This window comes from Anopheles ziemanni, chromosome 3 (assembly GCF_943734765.1).
Source record: "Anopheles ziemanni chromosome 3, idAnoZiCoDA_A2_x.2, whole genome shotgun sequence".
NCBI lineage: Eukaryota > Metazoa > Arthropoda > Insecta > Diptera > Culicidae > Anopheles > Anopheles ziemanni.
Genome location: NC_080706.1, coordinates 40,046,370 through 40,065,619, shown reverse-complemented (window position 1 = coordinate 40,065,619; position 19,250 = coordinate 40,046,370). Strand labels below are relative to the sequence as shown.

General features: G+C 42.7%; 1 protein-coding gene across 1 annotated transcript in view; it reads left to right on the top strand.

Moving 5' to 3' along the window:
- The window catches only part of LOC131287469 (cytoplasmic polyadenylation element-binding protein 4-like), a 218,446-nt gene extending 208,164 nt beyond the window's left edge, over window positions 1–10,282 (top strand). The window contains exons 6-10 of the mRNA XM_058316518.1: window positions 2,626–2,738; window positions 9,356–9,566; window positions 9,667–9,752; window positions 9,827–10,033; window positions 10,166–10,282. Coding sequence (XP_058172501.1) covers window positions 2,626–2,738; window positions 9,356–9,566; window positions 9,667–9,752; window positions 9,827–10,033; window positions 10,166–10,282 — 734 coding nt within the window. The remainder of the gene's footprint in view (window positions 1–2,625; window positions 2,739–9,355; window positions 9,567–9,666; window positions 9,753–9,826; window positions 10,034–10,165) is intronic.
- The last annotated feature ends 8,968 nt before the right edge of the window (window positions 10,283–19,250 follow it).

The following is a 19,250-nucleotide window of genomic DNA, read 5'->3' as shown; positions in this document are numbered from 1 at the left end:
GCAGCAGGGTCAGCAGCCTGCTTCGACATTGACCGGGCAGAAAATCAACCCACCCTTGCACTAATGGTTGAAGCCGTTGTTGAACTGAATACGGTGTCGCTCTGATCCCCGGCTGTTGCTCGACACGCCATTCGGCCACTGAAGGGACGAAGTGCAAAGTGCTCGTAATTTCCTCCGAGTGCAGATAGCGGAGGACCACACAGTGCGAAGCATGGAAATGATGGAAAGACAGTGACCGGCACAATTCGCACTACGAAAATCCCTTTTCATTGCTCTCAACTACTTTGCGTTCGAGCAATTAATGCATGCTAGTAACGAGTAAAGTAGGTAAGTCGGTTGAAATGAAATGGCAAAATCCCTCCAAGTGTTATAATAAGTACTGGGTACGCTGGGCATAATGCACCCACGGAAACTTTCCGACACACGATCCATCCTCTATTGAAAAACTATGTATGGCAAACGTCCCTAGGCAAGGCAAACATGTCGGTTAAGGACACATATTCGAGCAAGGGTGGAAACCTGGGAATTGTGTCCTATTTGACACCGCCCTATTATCGTCATCACAGAATTCCATCACACTCGTGTGCCGCACTGGAAAGGAGGCACCACGTACAAAAGCCTCCATCGTTATCGGACGTCCATCGTCGTCTTGCCCTCCGATGGATGTTCTTCTTCTGCGCAAATTCTGTGAACGTGTAGTCGGTCCAGAAAATGGTTATTAAGGCAAATTAAGTTAGCAAATATGGCGCTGTGTATGTGTGTTGGGCGGAGTGCATGCCTGTCTTTGGTGCTAGCCGACGTTTCGTATGTGTTTTTGGTCGCACCGAATCTCCACATGATAGGCCATCCGGGCTCGATGTCGTCTGCCCCCGTGTGTCTCCTCAGGCATTAGGCGGATCCCAAGTCAACTTACTTTCTCGCCCGCGTTACACCATCGCCGCCTTCTGGTGACCGACCACAGGGACCACACCGTCGTCCCACACACACACACACCGGTGAAAGAAAATCATCTTCTCCCATTTATTCTAATTACATCGCTTTTGTGTTTCGCATCCCCGGAATAGTCTCTCCCTCTCAGCCAGCCCCTTGGGTATATTATGTCCCGTGGAAAGTCACCGTACCGGACACACTGTCGCACGCGTTGCCTTGGCTGAAAACGAGATGCGGCAACGTGATAGTTCAGCGCCGCCGTCCAGATCCTAAACCTCCCGGTAGCCCGCCGGAACCGTGGGTTCATTGATTTGACAGGTCGTTTCGGTGTACCAATTGATAACAGACGGTGCGTCTGGCGGTGTCGTCTAGCAGGAGAGATAAATGTTGTAATTATCCTATCTCATCAGAATGATGAAAGTCGAGCAATGCCCGCTCCTGCCACCAACCCACGCTGCGTCTTGCTGGTCTTTCCGCAAATGAGGTACTGTACGAAAACGTTCATATAAAACATAACTACCACAAAGTACGGTCGAGCGGTGATTCCGTACCTTTTTTGGGTTGATGGCGAAAAGGAATTTCTTTATTCGAAGCATACCCTTCCGACAAGAGCCCTTTTTTCTATCTTAATATAGCGTAGTTGAATCACTTTCCCCACGAAAAGAAAATTTGCTAGAAAATAATTAACTGTAGCAATCAGAATCTTTCCCGCACTGAAACATCCCTGAAAAAACATTTTAGTGTGCACTTTTGCCTTGCCTTACGACGGTCCATAAGTTATTCAACCAAAATACCGAATATTATCGTTCCAATGTTAGTGGCAGATGTGACTTAACAACGGATAACGATCCAATCCCGTCAAATTCGTCGTCGCTTCCATTCCCGTGGCTTTAAGCTCCCCCACTAACTTTCCCGAAACCATTACTATAAACAGAAGCTCAATATTTACTTCCGTGTAGGGCTCGTTGTGGGTGGCCTGGATAGAAATAACGTTAGAATCAAATAAACACATCATCACCTGTGGTCTAAATATTGTACGGATATTTTTTTTATGTCCGCAACCCTACACACAACAGGGAACGACCAAAAGGCTAACCACCACCAATGCTGCAACACGTCGCTTTATCATCCCACCCGGGGTAAAAAAGCGAACGAAACGAAATCCCAGCCATGTATGGGATTATGCCGTTATTATATAAACAGATTTATTACTATCATCTCGTTACACCTGTTGCTAGTATTGGTGTTTTCTATTGTTCCACACGGTTAGTCCCGTTGGTTCGCTCGTCGTTTCATGAGAACATTTTCCTTGTATCCTTGGAAGAGCGCTTGGCGAGCTGTATTTTGGTTTACTCTTTACATATTCCTCTTAGCCGTGCAACAGTTAAGCGGGAAAATCTCGAGTTTTACTGTCCAAGTTGTATATCTTAGCTGATAAAAAGTTTTCGTCTTTTGTTGTTTAACAAAATTGCTTCAAGATGCTCTACAGACATTTTAAAAATTGGTGTCATGTTAATTGTCTAATTTTCTAAAAATAAGCATCTTACCTGATTTAAAACAAACATTTATGAATGTAATATAATTCCATATACATATCTATCTTGGTGTGGACATCTGGTATCATCTAAATCCCCCATCGCTACATCAAGTTTATTTAAAACTCCTAATATTTTATCTTTTATTTCTTCTTTACAGAGGAAATAACTACATCCTTCAATCAGTACGGGGATCTCATCGTCGACTGGCCCCACAAAGCGGAGTCCAAATCGTACTTTCCTCCTAAGGGCTACGCTTTTCTACTGTTCCAGGTAAGTCTTCCGGAGTTAGATAAATTTTCACTTTATCTCAATTTGTGGCCGCTTACAAACCAGCTATTACTAGCAATAGAATTCCGAAGTTATAAGTTATAATAAGCTTGTGCTTCTGTTCGAGAAATTCAACAACGACCCTTAGTAGCGTGAACCGTGCCCGGGCGACATTGTTCCAAACTATAAGCCTCGCCAGCGGTCAACAAAAATGGCCACAAAGTGTGCTAATTGGATTACGGCAACGGCGTCAGCATCTCGTCAGTTCTGTGACAGGTTGAGCCGAGAGACAAATCACTAAAAATCACGTTCGTAGGATATCGTGGGAACATATCTTGGCCTAGCTCAAGCGCACAAGGAAACTGCATGTAAAAGCGGACGACGTTGCGTATCGTTTCAGATTGTCCCATCTCGTTGGCTTGTCCGTGGTAAGATGTCTGCCAGCTCCACACTCCAATGCCTGTTTGTGTGTCCAGTTTGAAAACTTCTCCTACACCTTCCTGCAGTTGTATGTTGGTCACTGGGAGCTGGAAGAGATGACAGGATTGATTGAATTATGAGTCACACCGATGGCGACTTCGGTCGGTAGATGAGGTTCCAAATCTAAGGAACGTGCTCGCCATCATGCCATCGGGTAATGCTTATACCACGAGTGAGAAATAAATCAATACACCTTAGCAAGGTGGAAAACATTTGATGAGTAAGGCTCAGGGCATTGCTTAAAAACATGTTGTTAAACAGTGAAACAGATAAAAAATAATAACCTTTACAAAATTAGCATTTCAAAACAGATACTGCCTTTACAATTAGAGATAGGGTGAAATAATGCCCAATTTATGTTTGTACATAACTCGGGTGTGCAATTTTTAAGACTTAAATATGTTTTTGATGAATTCAGTTACGTGATGTTTTTGATTTTATATCTGGTTTGATTTCATCATGAGATTCATTTCAACTCCAAAGTATCTTGACTAACAGGCTCATTTAGCTCAATTTAATGCCACTTTGAAGCATCCAATTTTTACCCGTTTATCGAGGGCGATTGATCCTCTACCTTAAAAATAATTACAAGAAAAACTTAGTGCCGGAAAAAAGTCACATGAAGTAATATATCAACTTATCACAATAGTCCCAAGCTAATTAATCACTATCACGCCCCAACAATCACCATTGCATACACCGCTTCGGAGCGAGTGAAGATTTATCCCCTAACGATTAATCTTAGCTTCGATGTTCGTGGATTCGCTACCAAGCCCAGAACCCTGGGAACTCGACAGCGCTTAGACCGGTGAGATTTTCTACTTTTTTATTGTTTACCACCATCGCCAACTTCTCGACCAACGGAGAAAGAAAGGCACACTTCCCAAGGGTACAGTTGCAAAAGCTATGGATCGTTTTCAGTCCTTTCATGTCCACTACCGTCGTGGAGCGTGTTCAACCTTTGTCTAGTGCCGGAAACATGCCCTTTGAAGGAAGTTTTTTTTTCGTCGCTATTTTTTGCCAACCCCAATTGTTCATGGACCGCCGAAACCTGGGGCGAGAATTTGGGAGAAAAACTGGTCCAACGAAATTCGGCAGGTTTTCCATTTCCCATTGGTACTAGTCAATTGGGCCGCAATACTTCGTTTAATCAATTGAGCTCTGTCAGATCGGACGGTCGGCCGGCCGGCCGGGTTTTGTTTCCTTTTGCCCACTCCTATTCCCAACACAGCTGGCCTATAAAAAGGTATTATCCGAATTGGATCAGTATCATCCTGCGATTAAATTTGAAGTCCAGATGTATTACATTTCGTTTTTCCCCTTTTTTCGTCTTATTTTTTGTTTTTTTTTATATTTCACCACTACTAAAATTTTCCATCCATCATACCATTCCGGAGTGTACTACGAAAGGCCATAATCACGCTGTCACTTTTGTTTCAACTTGGAATACAATTTGATTTGTTTATTTTTTATGGATGTTCATCACAGGTTAAACGATTTAAACAACTTTTTCCATTTCTTAGCTCTGTAGCTGCTCCCAGTCAGAGCGAATGAATGTTTTTTGTCTTACAACTTAAAAGTTTTCCTATTCGAAATAAATAAACTCAATATTCAGCGCGCTGGCTCTCATGTTCAACTCTTCCAAGATGGGCCAGGGTGTTAATATTGAAACTTGTCTCCCATAAGGGGGAAAGTTTGGAGCAAAGTAAAACGAGTATGGAAAACTTGATTCGCCCAACAATATTGGCCACTCGGAGGGTCGTTTGATGATTTCTGTTCGATTTAAAAAATTGACGGTCCTTCATTAACCCTGCTCTATTTCTTCCCACGTTTGCTGTAACAAAAAAAAATTACAACATAAAATACAACTAAAAACAACCTGGATTTTTTTTTATACGACCATCCTGAAAGCGAAACGGGTTGGAGTCGGGGTTCTATCGCTGGCATTTTATCATGACACCCGATGGCGTTGTTGCAGCGGATGGGTGGAGGAAAACGAAAAATACCACCGGAATCGTTGTATGATATTACCTTACACAGCACATGCCAATGTCCCTGCCGCTCGCTAACCTGCTTTTATTCGATCGAGAGAATTGCCAAAAACCGGCCAACATCATCGACCGTCAAACGGTTCCTTTGTGCACCATAAATGCCTACCATTCGTCGTACTTTACGGCCTAGTTCCGCCCAGTCGCAACCCTCTTTTACCGGCCGGAACACTAGCAGACCCGAAACGCGGCGCTCGGCCAGTCCAGTCATCACCTATTAGAACCTCCTCCCCTCGCGCTCGACCACCTCCCTTGTGACCATTTGTTATCTCACCCCCCCCCCCCCCCCCCCCCCCACTTTTAGCCATTGGAAGAACATCGTCTTTTATGTCATTGTTGACATTTGGCTCTTTGTTTTTTTTTTTTGGTTTTTTTTTTGGTCCATCCCTCCAGAATCTTGCCAGCCCCTTATCTCGTGCCATCTACTTTCACCGTGTTCGACACAGGCTCAATTGTGTTTCCGCCCCGATGGGTCACAATAGCACCGGGAGGAAACGGAAAATATAGCACCGATTTTCCAATCCTTGCGACCCGTTACCGTTAGCGTCACTCGTGATGGTTTGGGTAGGAAATCCGTAAAACAATACCGTGACCGCTTTGTGTGTGTGCGTGTGTTTTTGTGCCCGGTGCTGAAAAGGACATCTCAAATGGGGTGTGTATGCTTTGCAGGAAAGGAGCAAGAATCGGGAGCATAGCTTCTTTTGATTGCTTCCATTGTCTGCGCCCATACCTTTCAAACAATGTCCAGCAAACGGTCTGCTAACCTATTGCTGCGCGCCTGTCGTGGCTTTCGTTTTTCTTGGGGTACACTTTCTTTGTCAATCAGCACACGAAAAGCCCGGATTATTGGTTTCTTACTGGCCAGCTTACGGCTCGTTCCTGTGGCTAATTGTGAACCAGCAAAGTTGGTGCATCATATGGGCCCCGCAAGAAGTTCCTTGTAACATGTGTGTAATATGTGTCCGTTCACACAACACCCCGTGTAACGTACAAGAATCTAAAATTCAAAACAAACTCGCCCACAGTCTTGGTTCTTACAGTAGTAGTTGCAGCTTTGCAGTTTTCGCACCCACAAACTGCAGCACCAGTTTGGCGAACAAAGAAAATGCCATGCTCGAAGGGGCTTGACTTGTTGCAACCCGTTGCTTGCCACGCACGTGCACGACATATGGTCGCTGGAAACTTATCGCACGCCGCAAGCTATGGTAATCACTTTTCGAGCACTTTTTTGCCACAAAATTGAAAAGTTTTCACCGCCGTTTCGGGAACCGTTGCCCCCGAATGCAGCTTGTTGTCGTGTATACACGAAACACGTTTCCGGAAAGGAGAATTTGTCCCTCCAAGCGCATTATGTGGTGAAGATTTATGTTTTATAAGCATCAACAAAGTCAGGTGGTAACATCCGTTTTTGACAATGTTATGAGTTGCATGTGCGCGAGTAACGATTTGCACGATTTCTTATGTATTTATACATTAGTACAAATTCAAACATCAAATATTTCATTGCACGGAGTCCGATTTTCTTGGTCTTTATTTTTAATCGATGACTATATTTTTTAATTCGTATGTATTAGAATAATACTGCCACCAGTTTGTTTTAACGTTTTTTTTAAACCGTTGAATTCTGCACGCACAACAACCAACGCTATTTTCTCTCGCATTCCAAAGATTACGGCATTAAACTGAGTCAAAGTTTCAACAAAAAAGTTTCATCTTGTTAAAACCATGAAACTGTAGCAGGACAAGTAGATCTCATCGGTAAAGATAAACGCCCTTGCCAGCATGTGGCGAAAGCAGGCGAGTGAATGAAAGATTGGAAAACTTCATAAAATCCAACGGTTTTTGACAACTTTCTATCCCAGTTCTTGCATAAGTACTTTGTACGGAGCTCCAACGCCATTTAGATCTATTTTACGTACACAACTTTTTGATTTTCGTCTAGTCCGTTCCCTGACGCCTTCAACTAATTTATCGTGTTGCTCATCAAACTAGTAAATTTCACTGTACCTTCTAATGATTAGAGTGCATTCTTTCTATGATTTTTTCAACCCAACACGTACCTTTTTTTATATTTTTTCATGGATGAACGATGAATGGTAATAATACAACAAAACAAATGGCTTATATGAACACTGTGATTGTTGGACAAATATGTAAAAAGTATATTAATTGTAGCGTGTACATCTAATGATCATATTATTTATCCTATTTTATTCCAACTAGACTTTAATTTATTACACTTAAAGGGTGTCCCAGAAAGTATAAGCACGATTTCAAAATTAGGTAAAAAATAAAACCTGTTCCAGAAACTGAATTTTTGTTTCATAAATTGTGTTTGGGTTCTGTTCTGGACTATTTGCGAGAGATAAAATTTTTAAAAAATTAATCGTATTCTAATGACCGCACTTTTGATCTGTCGCCTCCGATATGGCTCAGCACATACTTGTCGTGAACGGTTTTACACTTTTTTTGAAAACTATTGATGTTTTCCGTAACTTTAACATGTTTTCTCAAGTGTGCCTTCATTAGCGCCCAAAATATCTCAATTGGTCTGGTCTTGGTCGACTCTTCGTCGAACTGATGCATGAGGGTTGACCACACAGCAGCTTGTCGTACAGTTTCCGGGCCCGATGTTTAATGCATGCAGCCTAACTTGCAGTCCGTTTCGATTTTTTTTTTGGATTTTGTACGATTTTAAATTCAATCTTGCCTTGTCTCATTGGACGTTACTTTTTAACGTACCCATTTGTTGAGGCACATCGCGAATGGAACTTTCCTATTTTTGCTTGATTGCTTTTGCTCTTTCCCGGTTCAACTGTTGGTCGATAGGACCTGGTTTTTAACCACTTTTAAGCGTATCCTCGAAGCTGGACTCCTCCCGAAACTTTTGGATGGCGGTTCGTACGGCTCCGATACTCACACCTACCGATTTCGCCAATTTCCTTAGCGAAATGTAAGGAGTCGAACACCATTTGTGCAGAACGCTTTTGCGCTTTTTGACGGAAATGCCTCGCATTTTAACAGAAACGGTTGAAAAAAAAGTTTGGATGCACTATCTAGTAGGTTTGAATGTAAACAATCAAACACCCGAAGAATCAACTGTTTGGCGTCATCCGTTTTCCAGAAACGTAATTTAGAAATCGTGCTTATACTTTCTGGGACACCCTTTATATACACTTCATAAATATGAACTTATGGGGTGCACCGGATCAATTATGCTGTCAAGAAGAAGGAGAAAAATTACCTTAAGCACTTCTAACTAGAATCTTCGCGAAGCAAGTAACGTAACGTAAACGGCTAAAATACATCTTATTTTAAACTGACGCGAAAGTCGCTGTGTGTCCTCAAGAGACGTTTTAATTAAATTAATTCGACGGTCCTGGCCCGGGCACACTCCCTCCCTGGCACTGCACACCCACACCCTGACGCGCGAGGGTAATGGTCCATTGGAACTCGCCTTCCGAAAGGAAACTGACCCGAGAAATAATCCCATTGACCAGCAAGCAGCGCGCCCCGCAGTTTGTTCGGTAGGAGAGGGCAACAAAAAAAAAGCGGCCAACACATCCTCACCGTGTAACGAGAGACAACATGAAAAGGAGAAGATTAATTGGAGGAAAAAATCTCATTATTTAAATGATCTTTCTCCGTCAGAAGAGCGGCGGAGGGAGCAGCAGAACTTCGCGTAGACAGTGTTGCGATGCGTTTGGGTAGAGGAAAAACTGAAACCGACTGCACGGTTCGTTGCGAGCGAACGACTAACCCACAACTGATGCGATGATAATTGAAGCAAAGTCCACCGGCAACAGGGCAAGATTGATGACAAGTATTTTTCGGGGTGATTTGATTCTTGCTCTGTTCTAGAGGATTGCCATAGAATGCTGCGTTTTTGTCCGCTTATTTTTCCGTGCGCAAGCAGCGACCTTTGGGATTTGTGTGAAGGGGGGCCACGGGAGCGACTGTCCCCACATAAGTGGCCAGCGCTCGTCCTAGGGAATGGAGCGATTTTTCAAACGATTAATCCTGGCAAATTGTTTTCTCTTACCTCTCTCTCTTTCTCTCTTTCTCTCGTCTCCCGCCTCTTCGTGTCCGCAGGAGGAACGCGGTGTCCAGAAGCTGATCGAAACGTGCGTCCCGGACGATGACAAGCTGTACATCACCGTATCGTCACCGACGATCAAGAACAAAGCCGTGCAGATACGCCCGTGGCGGCTGGCGGATGCGGACTACGTGCTGGACGCGTCGATGCCACTTGATCCGCGCAAGACCGTGTTCGTCGGAGGTGTACCGAGACCGCTGAAAGCTTGTAAGTATCCGTGACGGTGGCCTCCCGTCCACTCGACCGACCACAGTGGCTTCAAACCTCCCCTCAACCCGGACTCATCCTTTTCCGTCTCCCTCTCTAGTTGAGCTTGCCATGATTATGGACCGCCTGTACGGTGGCGTGTGCTACGCCGGCATCGATACCGATCCGGAGTTGAAATACCCAAAGGTAAGGGGCGGGCAATTGGCAATCGCGCACAACACACAACGGGGGAGAAAATTAAGTTCACCTCCATTTTCCAGGGTGCTGGTCGGGTAGCGTTCTCCAATCAGCAAAGCTACATTGCAGCCATCTCAGCCCGTTTCGTCCAGCTGCAGCATGGCGATATCGATAAGCGTGTCGAGGTGAAACCGTACGTTTTGGACGATCAGATGTGTGACGAGTGTCATGGTCAGCGTTGTGGTGGCAAGTTCGCCCCGTTCTTCTGTGCCAATGTCACCTGTCTGCAGGTCAGTTGTTGGTCCATTTAATCTGGGCCACCAAATTACGCTAAACTAACCGCATTTAACTCTGTCGAGCTCTGTGTTACTTGCAAGCGAATATAATCTCATGATGTTTGATGTCGTTCTCATTCTCGACAGTATTATTGCGAGCAATGCTGGAGTTTGATTCACTCGCGCGAAGGCCGCGAGTACCACAAGCCCCTCGTCAAGGAAGGCGCCGACCGGCCCCGGGCGGTGCCCTTTCGTTGGTGTTAACGCCAACAACCCCGATCAATTTCAACTGCAACTACTAGGACGCCGGCGTCGGCGCGGACGGGTGGTGGAACTGCCGGCCCTTCCCTCGGCCCTCTCGGGTGCGCCACCACCGGTAGCAGCGTCGCATCGATCGCCGGGAGCAGCGGTGCCCTTTCCACCGGACTCTATTATGGCGGCAATGGCTCTAATGGCGGATTTTCCGGATCCACCAGCTACGTACCACCACCGCCATCGTTTCCCTGGACTACCGGCGCTGGAGCCAGCGTCATCGGCGGTGGATCCGCCGTCGGCCTTCCCGGCGGCCTATCGAAACACGCGCGACACCATCAGCTAAGTCGCCCACCGCCCCTTCCGTCGGCGGTTTCGTCGTCGCTAGCGTCGACATCGAACTCCTCCTCGTCGGTTCTCGGTGGTGCGAGTGGGTATCACCATCATCACCACCAGCACCACCAGCACCACCAGCTGCAGGCACGGTTCGGGGCAGCCAGTGGCAACAGCTCACTGGGCCCACTCGTGCCACCCACGTCGTCGTCCTCCTTAAGTCGTTGCAGTTCCATTGATCAGTACCAACACGCTCCATTGGCCGTTGGCGGTAGCAGCAGTAGCAGCAGCATCGGTAGCGGCACCAACATGTTTGGCGTGAAGAAAGAGGACCTTCTCAAACAACGGCTTGCGAAGCTGCAATCCCTAACATCGTCAACGTCCAACGTGAGTCCGTAATCATCCTCTTCGTTATGGATGGGCCGATACAAGCTACCCGCCCTGCCCAAGTGCAATCGAAGTGAGCTCCTTCTTAATCTGGCCATCTGAGCCCATATCGCTTTCATGGCTGTACTTCTTTTTTTTTAATCGTTCGTCTCACTTCAAACCCAATTAGAAAATACGTTCGGACCTTGAACCGTGAACTTTTCTACTACATACTAGAAAGCACACAAAAAGCTGTTGCATATAGTATTTATTAGCAAATATTTAATAATTTTATTGCATGCGTTCGGCCGTTCGTTACAAAATATGTTATTTTTTTAAATAATTCATCACTCCCACGGATGAATATAGCTCTGTAAAATTTGAAACTAGAAATAAATACCTCGGGTTTCCCGGGTGAAATAAATCATAAGCAATCGATTAATGCAAGTGCGCTGCCGGTTCCACGGTGTTTCGTCCCATACGGTACGTTCCCCTTGGCGAACCGGTTCGCTACGACGAGCCCCCTGTGTAAATAGAGTCACCATAGGTCAGAAACAAACGTTTCCTTAAGTTTGCTATAACTTTTTCTTAAAAGCAAAAAGACCACAGCGCCCGTATCGGAATGGATGTGGAAAGCATTAATCCCTTTCGAACTATAGTAGAGACATTGTTTAAGAAAACGAACAAAGACAAAACATGTTAGCCAAGGGGTTTAATCGATTTTTGTGATACCAATGCCAGAAGAAGAAGAAGCGAGTGTTTTGTTTTTGGATAGTGTAGAATGTGCAATAAAGCGTCGAGGATATCTACCGAAGTCTGAAAGGCTGAGTCAATGATCCTTTTGACGCACGGCCAATTGGGGGTCCTGAGAACTATCTCGATATCGTGGTTACGCTGAAACCACTGCCCAAGTGTCTAGTGAATCGTTTTTGTATTGTTTAGCCCCTACACTTGTTTATAACGGGTAAATCTTTATGCAAATCAAACTCCCAAACCCATGTTATCACGGGAATGTTTCCTAACCATTTAGCTAGAGAGTAGTCTTCTTTACCCGTTACGTTAGGATAAACGCTATTGGCTGGATGTTTCGCGATGAGCGGTAGAATGATAGGAAATATTTTTATTTGCAACAATTTTTATGTTTAAGCGTTCGAAATCAGGCGCGCATGAAAATATCTTTAACGAAAGTGTGTGACCATGTCTGTTTAATGCTTACGCAAGTATTATGTTCTTTTCTGTTTTGAACCCATTCACCGTTGGGATAATCTATGCTAGGACATACACATACTTACCGCTTCGATCGGGCAATAAAATCTATAGCAGTGATCTGGGCTGGGGCCCCGACTTGTCCCCAATCTCATATCTACAATTGTCGCTAGACTAGAGGAGCAACACAAAACTAACCAGAAAAGGCAAGCTATTTTTGTAAATGTTACTTAGTTTACAGTAGTACACATTTAGTTTCTGCAATCCATTATATCTATGGAGCAAAGGCAACGTATGCCACTACAACGCGTATGGCTGCTAATCATCGTGTACATTATTGATATATACGTGGCAAACGTTCCGGGACGTTCCGTGTAGAATAGGTCGATAGTATAGAATAGGTAACAGATATCGAACAAGCAAGACATCCGGCGCTCGGAATACCTATTTCCATCGGTTGTAGGCTGGCGCCCGCTAAATGTCGTTGTGTGTTGCGATTATATTTTCTATTATCAACGCGCCCTCTAGTCCTTGGGGCGAAAAATTCCCGAACCAGTCAGCCGAGTTCGATATCGAGTGAAACGAGGAGACTACCGCTGTACCAAGAGTTCTGATGGCGGAGGGAAAACCAGATCGATCTGATTTAGGAAACCTTACATACATGTAGACATATATACCTAGACATATAACTGCATATATCTTGCGCTTGTAACAGCAGCAGACATTTAGACTGGTGTACATTTAAATCGTGTGCAATGATATGGGTAAATTAGCCATTTTTATTCCTACGTTACCAGCAATCAAACACACTTTAAAGGCCGTAGATAGAAGAATCTTTTAGTCAAATCAATCCGTCGACCTCCGGAAGGGTACGGCGATGGTAGTAATTCTTGATTACTTACCTGAATATTGGTTCATATTACTGACCAACCCTATCGTTTGCCCACGGGGAAGTTGCATATGTTTTGTACAAAAATTTAGTCCACTTAATTAATTTCGTTGGAGAAAGCCCTTTTTTATTCCTTGGTGTATACTGTTGGTATCGTTCGACGCGGCTCTACACAATCAGTGCTGACCGCGTGGGTGGGTAGCTTTCCGTTTGTTGGAAATGTATTGTATTCATAGGTAATTGGTAATAAATTAAGAGGAAGTCTGGAACGAATCACAAAACCTGTAGCGTGAGAACCGAATCGGTTGTTGTAATATAGAAACAAATTATTGCAATTCAGACGATCGCACCGCGTGTACCATATACTGTTTAACAGCGGGAGAAAGAAATAGAGAGAGAGAGAGATGGAGAGAAAGAGAGAAGGAGAGAAGGAGAGAGAGCGCAAAAGTTGCTGCACAAAGCGAAAGCAAACTGTGCATCACTTTTTTCGCCAGCTTTTGAAAAAACATTTCTAACAAAATCGAACACGTTTTTATAAAACATTAGAACTAAAACTAAGCATGTTAATCTGAGTACATTACCCCGGAGTCGAACGAGAGATCGAACGTACCATACCAGGACCAGCTTTATTGGTTGTGGCTAATAGTCGTAGGGTGTCCACTTTGAGGGAGGCTGGCTGGATCGGTCTGTAGCCAAGCCTGATGCTTCACATATTATGGTACGATCGGAAGCAGGCAAAAATTATAAACTAGCCAAACAAGAATACGGAATGTTTACGGTACGTTGTTGCTGCTTCTTCATGCGACTCCCGCGAGTTGTGTGTCTAGAGTAAAATAATTCTATAATAGGTCAACTAAGGTAATATACTCTTTGATAAAACAAAAGAATAAAATATCATTTTAAGAAAACCATAAGCAGTAAAAGAGTTGCAAAACGTATTAAACCAATTTTATATCGAAACAGAAGGCAAAAAAGACAAAAATACGACCGATTGCGATGAATACTAGGATGGACCCACTGAAGAAACGAGGGTTCGAAGTTTAAAGGATATCCCCCAAAACAATCCCAAATAGTAGACTATTAGCTAGAGAATTACTTCAAACTGCAAAAAAGAAGAAAAAAAAACTTGAGTCCAGCGCGGATGGACGCAAAACTTCGTTGATGTCTTGACTTCTTTTTTAAAGAGTTGTTGGATACCTTTTTAAGTAGTACAAACCAATCTTAGGAGCATGGTGCGAAAGCATGTTTCGCTGAAAATAGTTTTTATTTTTCGCAAAAGCCGATGAGCAGCAGACTATACGCAAGGGAAAGGAAAGTAGATTGACAGATTCACAGCGTCCAGCGTATCAACAAACGAAAGATAACGCTTCGTGTGAATGGCAGATGGTGGGAAGGATAATGTATCCAAAGATTGCTTAAATTTATCCGGTACGCTACAGTGGCGTGATTGTGGTGAAAATGGACTTAAAATTATAATAATGAACGGAACGATTACGTTCAACTGCACACAAACACACATACTGCATTGTAGAAGGTAGCGTAGACATTAGGGATTGACAATTTCTTATCGATCTTTCGAACAATGGAAACTTTATTTGGTAACACAGCAAAGAGCAGCAAATACTTTACTGTGTAGCCACATGGGACATGGAAAAATGTTTGTCTTGTGAAGATTGCATTAAAAAACGAAGATGTATTCGGGTTGTAAACGATATGCTATTGTATATCGAAACGCAGATTAACTTAATCAACCCTAAAGGCGTCGTGGAATAGGCGAAAATTGGATTTAAAACCCGTCATTTTCATCTTCCATAACTATGAAAAATGTCACATAAAAGAAAACAAATAACAAATGTAAACCAGGCATACTGAGATCCACCATAAACTTATCGTTATTAACATAGTTTTCTCTTCACACAAAACTAGACACCCCCTGGTTAGTGAAGAGAGTGAGAGAGAGACAACCGATGCGACCAAAGTGCATGGTTGATATTCACCACGTGTGCGAGTCGGTACGATGAAACAGTTAGTATATTTTTCTATCCGGTAGAGCATAAAAGCAAGTAGGTGAACACTTTTTAAAAACAACAAAACCCCTTCGATAATTCACGTGGGTATGTGCTAGGAGTTGCGAGCGGTATACATATATATTTTAATTTCGACATCCCCAAGTAGGCTTGTGACAAAAATGATGAGAGAATGCTACATCAAAATCACACAAATGTTCAACGAGGTTTCTAGCTCTGATTCTCCTTAGTAAACGGAGTAGGCATGCTTCCCTTCTGAGTTGTTACGGAAGAATTTTCTAACAGTGAACCGAGAGCGCGGCACAGTCCGGCAAAAGCCACACATTTCAATTTTCGATACAGTAGTGCAAGGGACGTAGGTATGGGTATTTTAAACGCGAGCCTCATTCTTGGGCAGTAGGACTTTGTTTCTAAATGGGGAAAAGAATAATTTTACGAAACCTGTGTGCAAGCGTCGTGATCAACAAACGAGCAGAAGTGCAACCGTTTAGCAACGCTCTGAAACGGTAAGGCAGCATTCGAACACAGCAGGCTCTGCGGTGGAACTAGTCAAAATAAATTACTAGTACTTTTCTAGTACAAATTAGCTAAAAATTCAAATTTGCGGTACCGCTCCAAAGCACACATACACACCCATCACTTCCCGGGGAGGATAATATCAGAATCAAGTGGACGAACTATAGCGGTGTTGGATAGGAATTTTAAACATGAAAATGTATCCCTCTACAAATGAAGAATCCTCCGTAGTAGAACATTCAAGCTCTTAAACGCGCTTTATATTGGGCTGGAAAGGTTTACTAACTTTTTGTTTTGTTCAGTCGATTGCAGTTGAAGCAGAAATCCTACTGGCAATAAGAGAAAAGTTTAAAGCTGTTGGCTTTTATTATCTTTCAAATGTGTATATTTTTCGTCAGGTTCAACTTCTTTTCACCTACTTCCCTAGCAGTCAAAGATTTTATCCAATAGTATTCCTTGATGCAGTATTGTTTTGATTGTAAGATTTCGTTGTAAACCGTTACGTTTGTTTTTGTTAATCGGAAAATTTGAGAAACCGAAAATATAATAATCCAGTCTAGTCAAACTATCACTGTGTTCATATTCGGCCAGGAAAGTGCAAAAATAATAGCAAGCATTAACAAGGAAACAGCGACCAAGCAAGATCCTCTAAGTGAAATCGCGTTATCCCGTGAATAACGCGAACGCAGAAACAACAAACCAACGCCGTGAAATGGTTGTACCTGATTCCTTGATTCCGTAGTATCACGGAAATCACCTCCGAGCACAGGCCCGCGATACAAAGCCGACCCCCCCCGGAGAACCACGAACGCAATTCAAGATCCATCACGCGGCCATCGAACGCACAGAACGATAAGGATGAGATAAAAATATATATTTTTGTACTGCTCCAATCTGTAACGAAACACTAAAACTTCCTGTACCTTTTCACGTCGGTTATCTGTAGTGTGAAACATTTACCATCTATATTATGTCGCTACACATCGGCAATGTACATTTTGCAACAAACGAAAAAAAAATCTCGTAAAACACTGGGAGGTTCGTACAGTGTCATACTAGTAAGATGCCAATATTGCTAGTTTATTACAAAACATTTTTAATTGGTTGTCCATTCAGTCCATTACAACGAAATGTACGTTAAGAAAAACTACAGAGCATATCTTTTTGTTTTTTTTTTTAGAAAAGCGAACATTATGACACGACATTTTACTAAATATTGCGTTAAATAAATTTATGACTGCACAGTACAACACAACGATTCATTTCGGAAGTATTTGTGTTTTTGTTAAATTTTTAAATGTAATATTTTTGACAGCACGAGACTTATAAAGTTCTTTCAAGAACAAATTTAACGCTGATACCGAATTATCATTCTTGTTCGACAAAACTGCTTTAAACTTATTACAACCATAAATTGTGTTATTTCACTTCCAAATAGCTCCCATGTCGGTCCCAGGGCAGTTGGCGTTTTGTTACAAATGCTTCTTTTCTAACTAACACGAAACGAAATAGGAGGCTCGGTAAAAGGAATAGCAAAAAGGGTATAGATGACTTAAAAGAAGAAACGTAACTTGATGATGAGCATTGTTTATTAGGCGTTGCGATTGTTTCTCTATTTTTTGTACTACTCATACAGAACCGTTATCTAGTTAAAAGCAAGCAAAACAAAATAGACCGAATCTCTCAATGCTACGAGCAATGCCGAAAATGGTACGCGTACGCGATCTAACTAGAAATACTTGTCCGCACGGTCGAAATGATACGTGTAACCAAACACTTTGCTCTAGGAAGATAGGAAGATAACAAACCATATGTACAACGGATGCGAATTACGGATGCTCGCTGGCAAAGGCGCACAGGCGCATAATGTATATTCTTACTCTCCCCGCTATCATCATAGTTACTTAACCATTAATCCGACAAACCAGCAAGAAACGGTTCGATATGGAAAGTCAAATTCCTAGCAAAACGAGAAACACATACCTTAAAAATGCATACAAATCGTTCTATCCCGACTGCGCACAGACGTACTCATATCCTGTTCCGGCAGCTACCGCAATACCATAAACCATAAACACAAAACCCACTGGCGAATGTTAAAGAGTAACTCGGAGAAGACATAAACAAACAACCTATGGCCATATGTGCGAACATTTCATGAATTCAAGTTAATAGAAAAATAACAGCAGCAGCAATGAGCGGGAAAAGCATGTTTGTCAGTGTATAGGCTCGCAAAATAAAAAAAAAAATAAAAACAACCGACATCATAAGTATAGCAATTATTATAGTTCACTGTTCCAACTACTCACTCCTACGGAAATTAATTCAGAAAAGCATGCAAAAATAACATAATGTTAGACAAAATAAAACGCAAGAGAAAACCGAACGTTATGCTTTTACGAAACCATCAACCAAAGCAGAAGCTAAACCAAAAACAGATTTACAAACATTACCCGTTGTGTGAGTTAAGATTGAAAAACGATGAAAGAGCCAAACCATACCAAATGGTGGTCAGCATGTATCGAAATAAAAAAGAGGAGTGTAAAACTCCGCCATAACTTGCTTGCATTACATCCACATCCTGTTAAGAGGAGAAACTTGACACTTACACACACACACACACGTTGTTAAAGACTTTCAAACGGACCCCACAATAGCTTTTCTAAGACAGTTTCATGATTCATATACCACCTATAAGCGTGACAAATGTGCTCGTTAAATTCGATTATAAACATAATTCGATAGCAACATAAAACGGGAAAAGAAAAATCAAAACACCTTAAGGAAGAACATGTTCGAGGTGAACAAACGAGGGCAGAAAAGTCGCAACTAGGGGGGGCTGTTGGTGAATATCTAATTATTGGCCGCTTTGGATAACTGGTCCCCCAACAACTGCCATGAATAGGGCAAACTTGACAAATGCAATAGAAACCACCATACCCAGCGGTGTTGTTTTTCGTACCGTTTTTCAAATGCTCAAATAACTTACTAGACGTCCCCAACAAGAACTAGCACTTCCGACGTTGCATTACTTTGACACCACCAAAACCAACCCCCGATTTACCCCGTGTAGACATGCCGGTCAGGGAAATTACCGGATCTTCCTTCGCTTTCGGGAGGCAAACCAAATCAATAAAAGTAAAAACTAAAAATTCGCGAAAAAGAATGTTCAAAGCGAAGCATAATTCGATTACTCTATAACAACAAGCATGAAGAAAAACTAGCGACAACTAAAAAAACAAAAATGCACATCGCTCAACAGAGTGACTAAAGGTAGTAAGGGTGGAAAAGAAAAAGAAAAAGGTGATGTACACGGTAAGCAAAATCAAGTAAAAACTTTTTAGTAGATTTTGGATTCTAATTTTAGAGCAGGTTTTTCACGAATATAAATGAAACGTTAAATACAGTTCAGCGCGAATGACTTTCTCCCCCCCCTAACCCCCTATCACCGGACATACACCTTTACGGTACGATACCGTTTGGCATTCGAAAAAAAATAAATAAAAAATAAGATGATGTCGCTATGAATCCAGACGAACCGAACGGAGAGATCATATATATACACACATATATATATTATATAAAATAAAATAAAAAGGAAAAAATGAACACTTCATGATAAAACCAATTGTACGATTTTGGC